At 37.2% G+C, this 19,501-nt stretch overlaps 1 protein-coding gene across 3 annotated transcripts in view; it reads left to right on the top strand.

Moving 5' to 3' along the window:
* Positions 1-19,501, top strand: part of MUSK (muscle associated receptor tyrosine kinase) — a 106,589-nt gene that overhangs the window by 15,868 nt on the left and 71,220 nt on the right. For all 3 annotated transcript variants that reach the window (XM_082469271.1, XM_082469270.1, XM_082469269.1), the window contains exons 2-3: positions 4,445-4,571; positions 16,040-16,191. In XM_082469271.1, the coding sequence (XP_082325397.1) occupies positions 4,445-4,571; positions 16,040-16,191 (279 nt within the window). The remainder of the gene's footprint in view (positions 1-4,444; positions 4,572-16,039; positions 16,192-19,501) is intronic.

Below are 19,501 nucleotides of genomic sequence, written 5' to 3'. Positions count from 1 at the left end.
ACCTTATATTCCATTTTTTCTTAGTACTTAGTACTAAGTAGTACTTAGTAGTACTTAGTACTACTTTATTGCTTTATCACTTTGTTTTGAGTAGTGTTTACTTCATATGTATTTTCCATTCTCTTTATATCCAACGTTTCTGTTTTAATTTATTTAGGCATGTCTTTTGTGTTTTTTAATCCTGTATGATAGTGTCTGTCTTTCCATAGATCAGTTTATACCATGGGTGTTTATTGTGATTTCTGATATATTTGGCCATGTTTCTTCCACATTAATTTGTGTCTTCTGTTAACTATACCTTTTCTTGGCTTATTTATCCTCCTTTTCTGCTTCTTCATCATTTTTTTTTTAATTGATACAGTTCTAGTCTCTTTTTCTTCTGCTAGTCTGGAGGTTTTGGTTTTTAATCTATTATTTTAGTGGTAAGCATTAATGAAATTTTAACAATATGTCTCTAACCATATATTTTCTCCCCATGTTTACAGTTATTCAGTGTTTCTGTCATCTTCCTGCTTACAGTAAAGAACTTAGAATGTTTTAACAATCTGCTGAACTTCTTCCCTAAACTTTCATCTTATAATTGTTTGTCTAGAATTCTAGTTCCACTGTTTTTTTAAACACAAAAATTATTGAGTTTAAAAAATATATATTCCACAGTGTCTAAAATTGCAATTATATTTTACCACCATCTATGCTAACTACAGTTTCTCTTCACTGGCCCCTTTCTTTTGGGTACAAGTTATTTCTTATGGAGTTTATATACTTTTAGTAACTGTTTCAGAGAAGGTCTCAGTGGTAAATACTCTCAGTATTTGTCTGTGTACTTACTTTGTCTTCATTTTTTAAAAAAATGATTATCTAAGCTGGCTATAGAATTCCAGGCTAACAGTTATTTTTTTCTCAGCCTTTTAAAAATACTGGTCCATTGCTTTTGGTATCAATTGTTGCCAAATAATATCAGGTTAGCCTAATTGGCATTCTTCTTAAGGTGATTGATCTTTTCTTTCTAGTAAGGTTTAAGATTTTCTTTATCTTAAATTTTCTAAAGTTTTAATCCAGTGTATCTAAGGATGAATTTATTTTTCTTTATCTGGCTTGATGCTTAGTGGAAACTTTCAATGTGAATATTTCTGCTTTTTTTTCACTTTTGAAAAATGATCAGTGATTTATCCCTTTGCATATTACTTCTATGCCATTTCTTCTATTTTTTTTTTTTGGAACTTCTGTTAGAAGTTTATTAGTGCCTGTCTGTCTTTATGTCTCTTAACTATTTTTTTTTTTAATAATGTGAGTTGTTTCTTTTTTTGTTTTATTTTTTTAATTATTATTTATTATTTATTTATTTATGGCTGTGTTGGGTCTTCGTTTCTGGGCGAGGGCTTTCTCTTGTTGTGGCAAGTGGAGGCCACTCTTCATCGCAGTGCGCGGGCTTCTCACTATCATGGCCCCTCTTGTTGCGGAGCACAGGCTCCAGATGCGCAGGCTCAGTAGTTGTGGCTCACGGGCCTAGTTGCTCTGCAGCATGTGGGATCTTCCCAGACCAGGGCTCGAACCCGTGTCCCCTGCATCAGCAGGCAGATTCTCAACCACTGCGCCACCAAGGAAGCCCTTAACTATTCTTTAATACTTTTAATTTCTTTATTTCTTTGTACAGCATTCTGTATATTTTAATGGTCATTTTAGTGCAAAGTTGGGAAAAGGGGGGCCTTGCTGCCTAGATATAAAATATAAAAGACATCATTTCACCTCAAAATTCTGCCCTCTTCTTTCACCTACTCTCTCTCAACCTTTTAAAAAATTTATGCCTTTTATAAAGGCCTCAGTAATAGAGTTTGGTTCATTTAAACAATACATTAGTCAGCGTGCTAGCCCTCCAGATAGAGAGAGGTCTGAGACATGGTCCCTGACCCAAAGCTTAAGGTTTTTATAACTGAGTGTGGGACAAAGACATAAACGAATCATTCTAATAGCATCTGTGTGGCAAGCGCTATGAGTGACATATATAGGATGACCCAGGGTTAAAGAAAAGGGCATTTGGTTCTAAGGTTAAAGAAAAGGGCATTTGGTTCTATCTAGCAAGTCAGGGAGATTGGGAGGAGATGATGCTTAAACTGGACCTTAAGAAAAGAATAACACTTACGAAAGAGATATGGGCTAAGTAGACACTCCCAACCACCATTTCCCTTACTCTCAGCCAATGAGTTTGCCTCTGAGTTTACTGAAAAAATAAGTTTCATTTAGATACTGGATGCATTTTTTAATGGCCAATGTGCCAGTTTTTTCTTCTTGTTTTATGGGGCTGTCACCCCCTACCGTACATCTAAAATATTGCTCACACTACTTACTTGGCTTTCCTAGGCACCTTGCATTTTAACTAAAATGATCATATAATTTACTGTCCAAACTCAGGTATTTTTGGAGTATGGGGGTACTATTAACAATTATGCCAGGATAGCAGGCATAACTGATTATTATAGCTGATCATTTTATGTATCTGTCCTACCTTGTCATCTAGATGGTGGATTCTTACCAGGCAGAGATGTGCTTTACACATCTTTTTGCGTCTAGTCAACCCAGTGCCTGCTCCATGAAAAATCGTAAATAAATCTTTGATAAATAATAATAACAAAGCGGTGATGATGATAATTATTTTATATCAGATTATGCAATGGGGTAGATTTTCAGACTCACCCAAATACAGGTGCCAGCACTTTCTCACACCATCAAACCCTTGAGGTGACCAGGACCTCACCCCTTTGTTTTGGTGGGATTCACAGATTTGTAAATTGAAGTGGGGTGCATCCCTTTACCAACACATTCTCATCCTTCTTAACTTCTCTTTCCTCCCCAATTCTTCTAAGCCAGGTGACCCTCATTTCATGGAGGTGGGAGGAGAGAGGGACCATGTTAATAGCCTCTCTTCCTTTTGTCTTTCTTTTTGTAACACACATACACACAAACACACACCAAGCAAAAAAAAACAAACAAAACCCCCAGCTTTATTGAGATATAATTCACATACCAGTCTCTTTGGGTAAAGTATACAGTTCCCAGAGCTGTGCATTCATCATCATAATCGATTTTAGAACATTCTTATTACACCTATTTGAAATCCTGCATTCCTTAGCCATAGATTACTCCCTAATCCCTCCATCCTCTTCCCAATTCCTAGACACTCATGTATTTTCTGTCTCTACAGATAATGACTATTCTGGATATTTTATATAAATGAAATTGTACAGTCTGTCGTTCTTGTGACTGGCTTCTTTCACTTAGTTTATTGTTTCCAAGTTTCATCCATGTTGTAGCATGTATCAATACTTTGTTTCTTCTTATTGTCAAATAATATTTCGTTGAATGGATATACCAAATTTTGTTTATCCATTAATCTGTTGGCAGACACTTGGGTTGCTCCACTTTTTGGCTACTATGAGTAATGTTGCTTTGAACGTGGGTGTACAAATATCTATCTGAGTCTCTGCTTTCAGTTCTTTTGGGCATATATCCAGAAGTGGAATTGCTGGATCATATATTAATTCTATGCTTATTTGAGGAACCACCATCCTGTTTTCCACAGTGGCTGTGCCATTTTACATTCCCACCAACAATGCACAAAGGTTCTAATTTTTCCACATCCTTGCCAGTATTTGTTGTTATATTTCATTTTTATTATAACCATTCTAGTGTGTGTAAACTAGTATCTTACTGAGGTTTCGATTTGCATTTCCTTAATAGCTAATGATGTTGAGCATCTTTTTACATGCTTGTTGTCCATCTGTACACATTCTTTGGAGACAGGTCAGTTCAGATCCTTTGCTCATTTGTTGTTTGGGTTGTCTTTTTAGTATTGAGTCTTTTTCTAATCTACTCATAATGCAGATGTGAATTCTTTATAAATCTGATGAAGCTTCACCTTCAAAGCCTCTCATTTACAGGAGCCCCCTTCTAAGACCTCCAGTGGTTTCTAGCAATGTGTTCATATAAACATATGTTTTAACAAAATTTGGGGAAAATTGTTTTTAAACGGGAATTGTTAAGATTGCTTTCTCTTTTCACTTTGACTTCCCTTCAGTGACACTTCCCTTCAAGCTGATTGGTGTTAGGGAGGCAACAGACATTTTATATTAATAATTTTATGTATTTTTTCTTAAAAAGGACACCTAAATTATATAACTTTGGACTTCACAAAACCTGGATCTGCCTCTACCCATATATAATAAATCTAAGTTCGACTCTCCTGAGAGCCTTCTCTTTTGATTCTCAAATGCCTACTTTAGAAGTAGCAACAAAATCCTCTGCACAAAATTTTTCCTTCCTTTTGGCAAATTTCTACTATGGGGAAATGTCATTCTCATTCAGGTATGTGGTGGCCTCTGCCTACTTACAGAAGAATTAGTAAACAGTACTGTAGAATGCTCTCGTTTGATTTCTCCTCTCCTTTCAGCCCCTGTCATCACCACTCCTCTTGAGACAGTGGATGCCTTAGTTGAAGAAGTGGCTACTTTCATGTGTGCAGTGGAATCCTATCCTCAGCCTGAAATTTCCTGGACCAGAAATAAAATTCTCATTAAGTAAGTATTCTGCCTTTTTCCAGCAAGAATGCCCAAGGCTGCCTTGTGATTAATCTTTGTCATAAATGTAATCACAGCTCTGGCAGTACTAAAGTTCACCTTCTAGAATATGTAAAATGCAAATTTCCTCATTTTATAAATGTAAGCTCTGAACTTCAGTGAGGTTAAGAGAATTGCCCAACATAAAGTGATTTAACTGATATGGGGAAGTCAGGGTTATTTCATGGATCCCAGGTTAGGACCTAGAAGAAGTTTCACAGTAATTAGGAAACACCATGATATCCTAATTCTGGGGGTACATGTTCCAGGACACTCTGGGGAGTTAATAGGGACCAGCCTCATTTCCTGTACTTCTAATATCCCAATCAAGTGATGCATGTGGTCTAGGAATCTGACCTCTAGGTGACCATGACTTTTTCTTTTGAAAGTCAGAAAGGACTCTTGATGTATATAGTGAGGTAGCCTCTCAAACGGATAAAATTTCTACTTGGCACATAAAGGTTAGGCTATCCTTTCCCCATTACAATAGCTATCTGATCAAAAATACTCTAAAAATCTGAAACAAAGGGAACCACTGGCTTTCTAGCAGGCCACATAGCTTGCGTTAGGACTAGAGCATTTAACTGCTCCACAAACGGGAACTTGAACTCCGCATCCATGAACTTGGATGGGGAAAAATTACATCTTTGTTTTCACTAAGCTCCAACTGAAATTTATCATTTCCTTCTATTATATATGTTGTAATGTGGGAAACTACCCTGGGCTGCAGAAGCCTTCAAGTACTCTACCAGGCAAGCTATCCCAGAAATCCTGGAATAGGAAGGCTCACAGACCAAATTAAGGTGATTGAAATACAGTTTATTAAATCAATTTAAAATACATAGATAGAGAAAGGAATGGAAACTATCAGAGGGTTTCTATAGGTGTGCGCTCTGTTTGCGATGTTTCTGTTTGGCTGAAGGCTTCCCTAAGCTGTGTGGCTGACAGGGTCTTGGTGCTCTGGCCTGCTGTGCTGAGTTCAGGACATTGGACCACCAGAGACCTCCAGGCCCCATGTAATATCAATCGGCGAGAGGTCTCCCAGAGATCTCTGTCTCAATGATAAGACCCAGCTCCACCCAACGGCCAGCAAGCTCCAGTCTGGATACCCCATGCCAAACAACTAGCAAGACAGGAACACAAGCACACCCATTAGCAGGGAGGCTGCCTAAAATCACACTAAGTTAACGACACCCCAAAACACACCATCGGATGCAGCCCTGCCCACCAGAAAGACAAGATCAAGCCCCACCCCCCAGAACACAGGCACCAGTCCCCTCCACCAGGAAGCCTATACAAGCCACTGAACCAACCTTACCAACTGGGGGCAGACACCAAAAACAACGGGAGCTACGAACCTGCAGCCTGTGAAAAGGAAACCCCAAACACAGTAAGTTAAGCAAAATGAGAAGACAAAGAAATATGCAGCAGATGAAGGAGCAAGGTAAAAACCCACCAGACCAAACAAATGAAGAGGAAACAGGCAGTTTACCCGAAAAAGAATTCAGAGTAATGACACTAAAGATGATCCAAAATCTTGGAAATAGAATGGAGAAAATACAAGAAACGTTTAACAAGGACCTAGAAGAACTAAAGAGCAAACAAACAGTGATGAACAACACAATAAATGAAATTAAAAACTCTCTAGAAGGAATCAATAGCAGAATAACTGAGGCAGAAGAACGGATAAGTGACCTGGAAGATAAAATAGTGGAAATAACTACTGCAGAGCAAAATAAAGAAAAAAAGAATAGAAAGCACTGAGGACAGTCGCAGAGACCTCTGGGACAACATTAAATGCACCAACATTCAAATGATAGGGTCCCAGAAGAAGAAGAGAAAAAGAAAGTGTCTGAGAAAATATTTTAAGAGATTATACTTGAAAACTTCCCTAACATGGGAGAGGAAATAGTCAATCAAGTCCAGGAAGCACAGAGAGTCCCATACAGGATAAATCCAAGGAGAAACACGCCAAGACACATATTAATCGAACTATCAAAAAGTAAATACAAATAAAATATATTAAAAGCAGCAAGGGAAAAGCAACAAATAACATAAAGGGAATACACATAACATTAACAGCTGACCTTTCAGCAGAAGCTCTGCAAGCCAGAAGGGAGTGGCAGGACATATTTAAAGTGATGAAAGGGCAAAACCTACAACCAAGATTACTCTAACCAGCAAGGATCTCAATCAGATTCGACGGAGAAATTAAAACCTTTACAGACAAGTAAAAGCTAAGAGAATTCAGCACTAGCAAACCAGCTTTACAACACATGCTAAAGGAACTTCTCTAGGCAGGAAACACAAGAGAAGGAAAAGACCTAGAAAAACAAACCCAAAACAGTTAAGAAAATGGTAATAGGAACATATATATTGATAATTACCTTAAATGTAAATGGATTAAATGCTCCAACCAAAAGACAAAGACTGAATGGATACAAAAACAAGACAAGACCTGTTATATGCTGTCTACCAGAGACCCACTTCAGACCTAGGGGCACATACAGACTGAAACTGAGGGGATGGAAAAAGATATTCCATGCAAATGCCAATCAAAAGAAAGCTGGAGTAGCAATTCTCATATCAGACAATATAGACTTTAAAATAAAGACTTTTACAAGAGACAAAGAAGGACACTACAGAATGATTAAGTGATCAATCCAAGAAGAAGATATAACAATTGTAAATATTTATGCACCCAACGTAGGAGCACCTCAATACATCAGGCAAATGCTAACAGCCATAAATGGGGAAATCGACAGTAATACAATCATAGTAGGGGACTTTAACACCCCACTTTCACCAATGTACAGATCATCCAAAATGAAAATGAATAAGGAAACACAAGCTTTAAATGACACATTAAATAAGATGGACTTAATTGATTTTTATAGGACATTCCATCCAAAAATAACAGAATACACTTTCTTCTCAAGTGTTCATGGAACATTCTCCAGGACAGACCATATCTTGGGTCACAAATCAAGTCTTGGTAAATTTAAGAAAATTGAAATTGTATCAAGTATCTTTTCCGATGACAATGCTATAAGACTAGATATCGTTCACAGGAAAAAAACTGTAAAGAATACAAACACATGGAGGCTAAACAATACACTACTAAGTAACCAAGAGATCACTGAAGAAATCAAAGAGGAAATCAAAAAATACCTATAAACAAATGACAATGAAAGCACGACGATCCAAAACCTATGGGATGCAGCAAAAGCAGTTCTAAGAGGGAAGTTTATAACAATACAATCCTCCCTCAAGAAACTAGAAACATCTCAAATAAACAACCTCAGCTTACACCTAAAACAATTAGAGAAAGAAGAACAAAAAAACCCCAAAGTTAGCAGAAGGAAAGAAATCATAAAGATGAGATCAGAAATAAATGAAAAAGAAATGAAGGAACCAATAGCAAAGATCAATAAAACTAAAAGCTGGTTCTTTGAAAAGATAAAATTGATAAACCATTAGCCAGACTCATCAAGAAAAAAAGGGAGAAGACTCAAATCAACTGAATTAGAAATGAAAAAGGAGAAGTAACAACTGACACTGCAGAAATACAAACGATCATGAGAGATTACTACAAGCAACTCTATGCCAATAAAATGGACAACCTGGAAGAAATGGAAAAATTCTTAGAAAAGCACAACCTTCCAAGACTGAACCAGGAAGAAACAGAAAATATAAACAGACCAATCACAAGCACTGAAATTGAAACTGTGATTAAAAATCTTCCAACAAACAAAAGCCCAGGACCAGATGGCTTCAGAGGCGAATTCTATCAAACATTTAGAGAAGAGCTAACACCTATCCTTCTCAAACTCTTCCAAAATATAGCAGAGGGAGGAACACTCCCAAACTCATTCTACGAGGCCACCATCACCCTAATACCAAAACCAGACAAAGATGTCACAAAAAAAGAAAACTACAGGCCAATATCACTGATGTACATAGATGCAAAAATCCTCAACAAAATACTAGCAAACAGAATCCAACAGCACATTAAAAGGATCATACACCATGATCAAGTGGGGTTTATCCCAGGAATGCAAGGATTCTTCAATATATGCAAATCAATCAATGTGATACACCATATTAACAAACTGAAGGATAAAAACCATATGATCATCTCAATAGATGCAGAAGAAGCTTTTGACAAAACTCAACACCCATTTATGATAAAAAACCCTCCAGAATGTAGGCATAGAGGGAACTTACCTCAACCTAATAAAGGCCATATATGACAAGCCCACAGCCAACATCATTCTCAGTGGTGAAAAACTGAAACCATTTCCTCTAAGATTAGGAACAAGACAAGGTTGCCCACTCTCACCACTATTATTCAACATAGTTTTGGAAGTTTTAGCCACAGCAATCAGAAGAAAAAGAAATAAAAGGAATCCACATCGGAAAAGAAGTAGAGCTGTCACTGTTTACAGATGACATGATACTATACATACAGAATCCTAAAGATGCTACCAGAAAACTGCTAGAGCTAATCAATGAATTTGGTAAAGTAGCAGGATACAAAATTATTGCACAGAAATCTCTTGCATTCCTATACACTAATGAAGAAAATATGAAAGAGAAATTAAAGAAACACTCCCATTTACCATTGCAGCAAAAAGAATAAAATACCTAGGAATAAACCTACCTAAGGAGACAAAAGACCTGTATGCAGAAAACTATAAAACACTGATGAAAGAAATTAAAGATGATACAAACAGATGGAGAGATATATCATGTTCTTGGATTGGAGGAATCAGCATTGTGAAAATGACTGTGCTACCCAAAACAATCTACAGATCCAATGCAATCTCTGTCAAACTACCAATGGCATTTTTCACAGAACTAGAACAAAAAATTTCACAATTTGTATGGAAACACAAAAGACCCCGAATAGCCAAAGCAATCTTGACAAAGAAAAATGGAGCAGGAGGAATCAGGCTCCCTGACTTCAGACTATACTACAGAGCTACAGTAATCAAGACAGTATGGTACTGGCACAAAAACAGAAATATAGATCAATGGAACAGGATAGAAAGCCCAGAGATAAACCCACACATATATGGTCACCTTATCTTTGATAACGGAGGCAAGAATATACAGTGGAGAAAAGACAGCCTCTTCAATAAGGGGTGCTGGGAAAACTGGACAGCTACATGGAAAAGAATGAAATTAGAACATTCCCTAACACCATGCACAAAAATAAACTCAAAATGGATTGAAGACCTAAATGTAAGGCCAGACACTATAAAGCTCTTAGAGGAAAACATAGGAAGAACACTCTCTGACATAAATCACAGCAAGAACATTTTTATCCACCTCCTAGAGAAATGGAAATAAAAACAAAAATAAACAAATGGGACCTAATGAAACTTAAAAGCTTTTGCACAGCAAAGGAAACCATAAACAAGATGAAAAGACAACCTTCAGAATGGTAGAAGATATTTGCAGATGAAGCAACTAACAAAGGATTAATCTCCAAAATATACAAGCAGCTCATGCAGCTCAATAACAAAAAAACAAACAACCCAATCCAAAAATGGGCAGAAGACCTAAATAGACATTTCTCCAAAGAAGATATACAGATTGCCAACAAACACATGAAAGGATGCTCAACATCACTAATCATTAGAGAAATGCAAATCAAAACTACAATGAGGTATCACCTCACACCAGTCAGAATGGCCATCATCAAAAAATCTACAAACAATAAATGCTGGAGAGGGTGTGGAGAAAAGGGAACCCTCTTGCACTGTTGGTGGGAATGTAAATTGATACAGACACTATGGAGAACAGTATGGAGGTTCCTTAAAAAACTAAAAATAGAACTACCATACAACCCAGCAATCCCACTTCTGGGCATATACCCTGAGAAAACCATAATTCAAAAAGAGTCATGTACCAATGTTCATTGCAGCACTATTTACAATAGCCAGGACATGGAAGCAACCTAGGTGTCCATTGACAGATGAATGGATAAAGAAGATGTGGCACATATATACAATGGAATATTACTCAGCCATAAAAAGAAATGAAATTGAGTTATTTGTAGTGAGGTGGATAGACCTAGTGTCTGTCATACAGAGTGAAGTAAGTCAGAAAGAGGAAAACAAATACCATATGCTAACACATATATATGGAATCTAAAAAAAAAAAAAGAATAATGGTTCTGATGAACCTAGGGAAAGGACAGGAATAAAGACACAGATGTAGAGAATGGACTTGAGGACACAGGGAGGGGGAAGGGTAAGCTGGGACGAAGTGAGAGAGTAGCATTGACATATATACACCACCAAATGTAAAATAGGTAGCTAGTGGGAAGCAACTGCATCACACGGGGAGATCAGCTCGCTGCTTTGTGACCACCTAGAGGGGTGGGATAGGGAGGGTGGGAGGGAGATGCAAGAGGGAGGGGATATGGGGATATATGTATACATATTGCTGATTCACTTTGTTATACAGCAGAAACTAAGAAAACATTGTAAAGCAATTATACTCCAATAAAGATGTTAAAAAAAATAAAATACATAGATGGAAACAAGGGGAAAGAAATAGGGCAAGTTAATATACTTAGGAATCTTGGTTTACTTAATGTTTGTATGTCCAGTCTCTCTTCCCTGTGCTTCAGATGTCCCCACTGTGGTGTTCTTACAAGAAACAGAGTTGAGGTTGAGCAAGGGCCCACAGGTGGCGGGTTCCTTAAGCCAATGATATATATTTGCCCTGTTGGAGGGATGCAGGGATAAATATACCTGGCCGGAGCTTGCCAATTAGCCTGCTCAACAGCCATGGATTTTAACTGTTTCCTGGATACAGCTCATGGGACCATAATGGGGCCATACTGCATATCACCAGTGGGTGGTTGTTTTCAAGGTGACAAAGTTGTCAGTCTAGAGGTGGCAGAATTATGAACTTGTCTTTCCATCTCTTCCTACCATAAATAACGCTCTTCTTTGTTCCATCATAGTTTTAATTTATTCCATCTATCTTTAGTAGGTTGCAATTGTATTTACTACCTATATTCAACACAATTTATCAATTCTGCCTATATTTCATAAGTCAGTAGCTTACTTTTTATCTCTACTTACAAGTCATTTTACCAATATCTCATAAGTTATTAGCTTTACAATTTATATGCGTAACACTTTTTATGAGTTTTATCCATCTTATGTCTTTGTCTTCTATAATAAAATTGACTATTCCTAAACAATACAGGAAAACCTCATTTAATATACATCATGAATAACAGTGGTAATAAAGTACCTGTGACACTATTACAGTAGAAGTTATAAATAGTTTTATATTACATTACAACATGATGTAATATATTATTGTTGCTTATATACTGAGATATTATTTATATTCTTCTCTACTTTGAAATTATAATAGTTGTTAGATAGCATTCAGTATTCAAAAGTCAATATTCAAAGACTACTCTCCCCATCATCATCTTTTAACTTGTCCAAGAAGGAAGTTTGTTGCCTACATTGTCAAATAACTTTGAAAAATATTGCCCTATAATCCTCTCATGTGTTTATCTCCCAATATTATAAGTAGATGAAGAAATGGACAATCAATGAGTTTTTTTCAAATCATGCAAAGAAAATCAACATTATAAGTCTGGTTCAGGAAACCATAAATATTCTAACTTGGCTTATAATACTATGAATAAAATTACTTTTAATAAATTTAAATCTTCCCTTTATTGTATGGCAAAAATATGTTACAAATAAATAAGAAATAAATGGAGCAACAGGTACAGATACTTGTTAGTCAAAGGATATGTGAAATAGGAGGAAATTATGTTTTGAAAATACAACTGAGTGCTTCTTGAGGAATAATGAATAACTTTACACAGGAGATACTTGACAAGCACTACCTCAGCTAGGTGATAAAGGTCAGTATCAATAGTGAGAAATTATATTGATAGTAGTACCCTTGTTATGATGTGATGAAATGGCACTCTACCTTTGTGATCTTCCTCCCAAAAGCTATAAACCCAATTTAATCATGATAAAAGCATATGACAAATTCCAATAGAGGAGCATCCTACAAAATATTTGACCAGTACTCTTCAAAACTGCCAAGTCATCAAAAGCAAGGAAAGTCATAGAAAATGTCAAAGCTAGAAGGAGCCTAAGGAAATGAGACAAATAAATTAAATGTAGTATCCTGGAAGAGATTATGCAACAGAAAAAGACATTAGGTAAAACCAAATCAAATCTGAATAAACTATGACTTTAGTTAATAATGTATCAATGGTGATTCATTACCTGTAACAAATGTACCATACTTATCTAAGATGTGGGAAACTGGATGTAGGGGGTATATGTGAATTCTCTATACTACCTTTCCAATTTTTCTATAAATCTGAAACAGTTCTGAAAAATTTCTCTTTGACATAAATCATAGCAATATGTTTTTGAATCTGTCTCCTAAGGCAAAAGAAATAAAAGCAAAAATAAACAAATAGGACCTAATTAAACTTGAAAGCTTTTGCACAGCAAGGGAAAACACCAACGAAACAAAAAGACAACTTGCAGAATGGGAGAAAATATTTGCGAATGATATGACCAGTAAGGGGTTAATATCCAAAATATATAAACAGCTCATACAACTCAGTATCAAAAAAACACAAACAACCCAATCAAAATATGGGTAAAAGGCCTGAATAGACATCCTTCCAAAGAAGACATACAGATGACCAACAGGCACATAAAAAGATGCTCAACATCACTAATTATTAGAGGAAAACAACAATAAGATATCACCTTACACCAGTCGGCTATCATCAAAAAGTCTACAAATAACAAATATTGGAGAGGATGTGCAGAAAATGAAACCCTTGTACACTACTGGTGGGAATGTAAGTGGTGTGGCCTCTATGTAAAACAGTACGGAGGCTCCTCAAAAAGCTAAAAATAGAAGTATTATATGATCCAGCAATTCCACTCTGGGGTATATATCCAGAAAAAATGACAACACTAATTTGAAAAGATATATGCATCCCAAATTCATAGCAGTACTATTTACAATAGCCAAGATATGGAAGCAACCCATGTGTCCATAACAGATGAATGGGTAAAGAAGATGTGGTATATATTTAGAATGGAATCTTAGCCATAAAAAAGAATGAAATTCTGCCATTTGCAGCAGCATGTATGGACTTAGAGAATATTATGCTTAGTGAAATAAGTCAGATGGGGAACAACAAATACTGTATGATACCACCTACATATGGAATCTAAAAATTAATACAAACGAATGTATATGCAAAACAGAAACAGATTCACATAGAAAACAAACTAGTGGTTACCAAAGGGGAGAGGGATGGGGGAGGGGCAAATTAGGCTTATGAGATTAAGAGATACATACTACTATGTAGAAAATAGATGAGCAACAAGAATATATTGTATAGCACAGGGAATCATAGCCATTATCTTGTAATAACTTTTAAGGGAGTATAATCTATAAAAATACTGAATCACTATGCTATGTACACCTGAAACTAATATAATATTGTAAATCAAGTATACTTCAATAAAAAAGAAGAACAATTTATATTTTGAAAGTTATAAATACTTGTGTCCCTCACAATCCAAAAGCAATTTATGTACTTGAATTAAGCAGCAGTGATACAACAGATTATAAATCTTGGAAGTTTATATTTCACAGAGTAGCTGGACTCTTGGTCCACAAGCACATCTGTAAGATATTCCAATATTCATATTTTCCATGAAACCTTATACATAGCAAAAAACAAAAACAAAGCAAAAATTACATGAGAGTGAATATCATGGCTATCCTCAGTTATTTTGTGATTTAATGAACTACCCAATGATTATATTATCCTTAGTCACATTAGACCAAAAATTACTACATCCCTTTTTTCCTCTTTAAGATCAGTGTGTGATGGGAGCCACCCATTGAATTAGAAAAATCAAAAATCCATTCCCTTTACAGTTTTTGTTTTCATGTCGTGTTAGTTTTTTCCATTTCTACTGTAACAAATTACCGCACACTTCGTGGCTTGAAACAACACAAATTTATTGTGCATTTCGTGGCTTGAAACAACACAAATTTATTATCTCCCAGTTTCGGAGTTCAGAAGTCTGAAATAGGGCTCTTTGGGCGAAAATCCAGGTGTTGGCGGGGCTGCATGCTTTCTGGAGACTCCAGAGGAAAGTCTGATTTCTTGCCTTCCCTAGCTTCTCGGAGCTGCCTGTGCTCCTTGGCCCCTTCCTGCATTTTGAAAGCCAGCAGCTGTGTCACCCCATACTCGGCCTCCACCATCACATCTCATCCTCTGATCCTCCTGCTTTCCTCTTCCATCTTTTAAGGACCCTAATGATTACACTGGGTCCCTCTGGATAATCCAGGATACTCTATTTTAAGATCCTTGACATCTGCAAAATCCCTTTTGCCATGTAAGGTAACATATTCATCACAGGTTCTGGGGATTCAGACATGGATCTTTGCTGGGGGTGGGATGCTTTACTCTGCCTAATATACAGATTTAGCATAAAGAATATTTGGTCATAAAACTCACTTTTAGGTTGACGCTTCCTCTCAAATTTCTTTCTTTTGTCCTAATTCCCTTCTCAACATTCACATTGCATGTCATTTAGTGAGATAATATATGTAAAACCTGTATTTTTACAGTTTGAACCTTTTTTGCTTCCTTATGTATCCCAAGGAACTAGAACTGTGCCTGGCACTTGTTAGGCACTCAACAAACATTTGATTAATGAATGAACAAATAGTTAAGTGGTAGTTACTTCTATAAATATTTAACTCTTTCTTTTTTTTCCATTTTTTAAAACTGAGGTATAGTTGATTTACAATGTATTAGTTTCAGGTGTACAGCAAAGAGATTCGGTTCATATATACATACACACACATGCTCTTTTTCAGATTCTTTTCCCTTATAGGTTATTATAAGATATTGAATATATTTCCCTGTGCTATACAGCAGGTCCTTGCTGTTTATCTGTTTTATATACAGTAGTGAGTATCTGTTTATCCCTTTCTGCTAGTTGCACTTATGTGTGTGTGTGTGTGCTCTCATTATCTAGCTGCTACTTCCCAGTAAATATGGGACAGAACTCATATCTTGGGTAATGATATATTTTCCTAAATAAATTTTATGTTTGGTCTCATCAATAGACATCACCTTTTGAAGTTATTTTTGAAGGACTCAGCACTGCTTTGATTATTGGAGCCTAGGAGAGATTAGAATATAATGTTAGCTTTCAGTTCCCAAATAAGCTTATTCTATTATTCAGAACTCAATGGAATTTCCTCTTACCTTTAGTCTACTTCCTCCATTGGTAAGTCATCTGTTTGATCATTTAATCATAGCCAAAAAATCACAGATGGGGCCCTAACCTGCCATAATCCTCTGCGACCCACAGGCTCTTTGACACCCGGTACAGCATTCGGGAGAACGGTCAGCTCCTCACCATCCTGAGCGTGGAAGACAGCGATGACGGCATTTACTGCTGCATAGCCAACAATGGCGTGGGAGGAGCTGCCGAGAGTTGTGGAGCTCTGCAAGTGAAGATGAGTGAGTAGGAAAGAGAATCATCCATTGATTTCAAAGCTGACTTGGTACATTTTGAAGCAGGCAGTAAATAGAGCCTCCCGCATACCTGTATGTTCAGGCAGCCAGACAAGTTCAAGTTCAAATCACAACCTTGAGACAGTTCCACACCTCTTATTCCTGCCATCAACCACCATCCTACAGGCAAGCCTCATTGTTCTCTACCGTCTCCCACTTTCATGCCTTTATATGTCTCTTTATTTGCGCCACCCTAACATCTTTCACCAGGAACTTCCCTTTAGAATCTTTACCCCATACCTTCAAAACAGTTTCATTACAACCAAACACCCTTTTAATCTAAAACCTCTTTGCAGACACTTCTTCTACCCTTTTGCCTTGTTTCAAACTTGATATTCTTGAGAGACTTTCCAAACTTGAGTGACGTTTCTGCTGAAAGGGAGGCTATTTCTTCCCCACTTCATGTCAACAAGGCTAGCATGTACTGATGTTTCATTGCGGCTTTTAAGCCATTACATTTTGTATTCCTGTGCAAAACCTTTCCTCTCATGAGGGCTTTTGCCATTTTGACACTCTCTCTAACTCTATTCATCAAGTCAGCTACTCACTTCTAGGTCCTCTCCCATATTTCTCAAAGATTTTGATTCCAGATTTATTAAATTTCTATCCATTCCTACTCCTGCCATTATCCTAAGGGATTTCAACAGCCATGATTCAGAGCTACTGTTCACTTCATCCTATAGCTCCTTGACCTTCACAAGTCCAGTGATGTTTGCCTTACCTCTGTATCAGTCTACCCAATCTATGACCTTGTCACCCCCAGGAAATGGACTGTATTTCAAATCTTAAACCCCAGTAGGTCACATCCTAAACATGGACATTTCTATTTCCAGCTCTGTCCGATGAGGAAAGTAGTTTCCCACACTCATGATTTGCCTCCAAACAGAAGGCATAAACTCCATCTGTCTCTTTCTCAGCTAAGAACAGAGTCTAGCTCTCTCACACCCTTCCTCCCACTCCATACCGTCACCATCATGGTCATGTTCTCCTGCCCTTAACTCCATTGGGGGGGGGGGTCTCTGTTCCATCGACCCCCAATGGGCACTTCATTCAATTCTCTCTTCACTTAGTTCTCTCTCCTACCTAGCATGGCATCATCACGCAGCCCTTACCAGCATCCTCAAATCTCATGACCCCCTGTGCTATAGCACCTGCCGCTTGCAAACTCTCAACCTTGTAATGAAGTAACCTTTATTTTCTCCTCTCTGACGTCACACTACTGATGGGAAAAATCACAGAAACATGCATATTGGCACCATACAAAGCACGGTGGAATCCAGTTCCACCCGGAATGTTTATTATGAGTTTTTGTTGTTGATTTTATCACTATTTCTTACATCTTTTATCTTTTGGTTTTATTGTTATTGTTTTGCTGGAGGAAGTTGTTTGCTGCTTCTTTTCAGTGTGAGCACGTGAGATGTATTTTCTGAATGTTTGTGTGGCTGAAAGTCTTTATTTTGCACTCCAATTTTTTCTCCTCATATTTCCTACATATCTGTCTTGATATTCTACTTTCTAGGAGATTTATTTGGCTTTTCCTTCTATATCATGAATTTGGTCTTCAGTATGACCATTCTGCTATTCTGACCTTATATTCTGTACTTTGATCTTAAAAACCCGTATTTTTAATTTCTAGGTATTATTTTTTCTCTGACTGATTTTTTTCATAGCCAACTGTATGTGTATGATGCAATATTCACTCATCTAAGGATACTATTAATGCATTTTTTAAAAAGCATTTTCTTCTTTCACCTGCTTTATTTTTGTTTTCTTCAGGCTAAGTTTTGATTTTATTTTGATTCTCTTTCTTCATGTTCATGGTTGTTCTCACATGTCTCTTAATCTTTTATGTTTGATCATACTTATAAATGCTGTCCGAGATTAACTATAATAGGTATGTAGTGGGGCTAGTGGGACATCGTGGGAAAGCTGATCTGGGGGTTCTGAGGGTAAATAGGTTGGGATGTACCCACAAGCAGGCTTTCTTTCAGCATGTGGGGCAGTAAGAACACCAAGTAAGGAAGTTGGGATGTTCTCTTTTGCTGAAGAATGAAGGTGTGATTCCAAAGACAGAGTACATTTAAGTACTTCACTACTTTGTGGTACTACTTTTCCTTTGAATACTGCTCATACTTTTCTGGCACTAAATGTTCTTGATTTTGGTTCTATCCTAAATCCTCTTTTTTTCTTCTCTCCTCTTCTTTTCTCCACTCTCTCCTTAGGAAAGCTCACCCATTCAGGTGGGTATACACTGGTGTGGCCATCCCAACTGTTAAAATTTTGGAATGCTTCCACACTGCTTGCTAAAGAGCTGTTTCATGAGACCCTCAAGGTCTCCACCCCCATCGCTACTCCAACTACCCTCAGACCTCCTTCGGGAGTTCCCTCCCCCAGATTCCTTATGGTCCAACAACTAAGGGTTCAGTCTTGGCATAGCAGGACACTTCCAGCATCCCACTTCAACAAGATGACCAGTTCTGATTAGTCAGGGCTCATGGCTCCACCTGAATCATGCTCCCTTAGGGTGGGGAATCCATGACTCCACGTCAACACTCAGTTCATTCCAATTATCTTTATATTCAATTGCCCGCAAAGGTTCTCCTGACCTCTCACCAACAGATGACAAAGACATTTCATTGAGAAGACAGGAGTTATTTGCTTTAAGCAAAGGTTTTTTGCCTAAGACATTATCTGTGACAAACTCAGGTTTGCCACAGGGATCAGTTCAGGGGGCCCAATGGAAGGAATGAATAATACTCTCTTTGACTATATCACAGGTGTATCAACTCCTAAGCTAAGCTTTTGCCAATAGCTGTATGACAACTCAACTCACAATTGAGGTGCCTAGTCATTATCTAAATGTAGGTATTCACTGTCATTGATGAGAATGAGCATTGTATGCTTTAGATCGCAGACAAAGTGACAACGTTGATATTTTCCTATAACATGTTTAAAGCCTCTCTTGTATCTTTGCCACACTGCAGGATCATACCACCTCTAAATGGCAATAAATGGCTAGATTAAAAATCAATAGACCATGCAGTCTTCGCAAATATCACTTATAACCACCACCAAACCATGTCCCTCCAACACACACACACACACACACACACACACACACACACACAATTGAAGTAGAAGGGCAAAAATCCTTATTTCCTGCTCTTCTATGTCAAAGTAACAAATTGATTATGGCACATGACCTGAAAGAAATAAAATGCATCTATTTCTCAGTAGTCTCTCCTGCAAAGACAGT

The sequence above is a fragment of the Balaenoptera physalus genome (genome assembly GCF_965194825.1).
Source record: "Balaenoptera physalus genome assembly, chromosome: 7".
Lineage (NCBI taxonomy): Eukaryota > Metazoa > Chordata > Mammalia > Artiodactyla > Balaenopteridae > Balaenoptera > Balaenoptera physalus.
The sequence above is the reverse complement of the archived record's forward strand: the minus strand, read 5'-3'. Positions and strand labels throughout refer to the sequence as shown.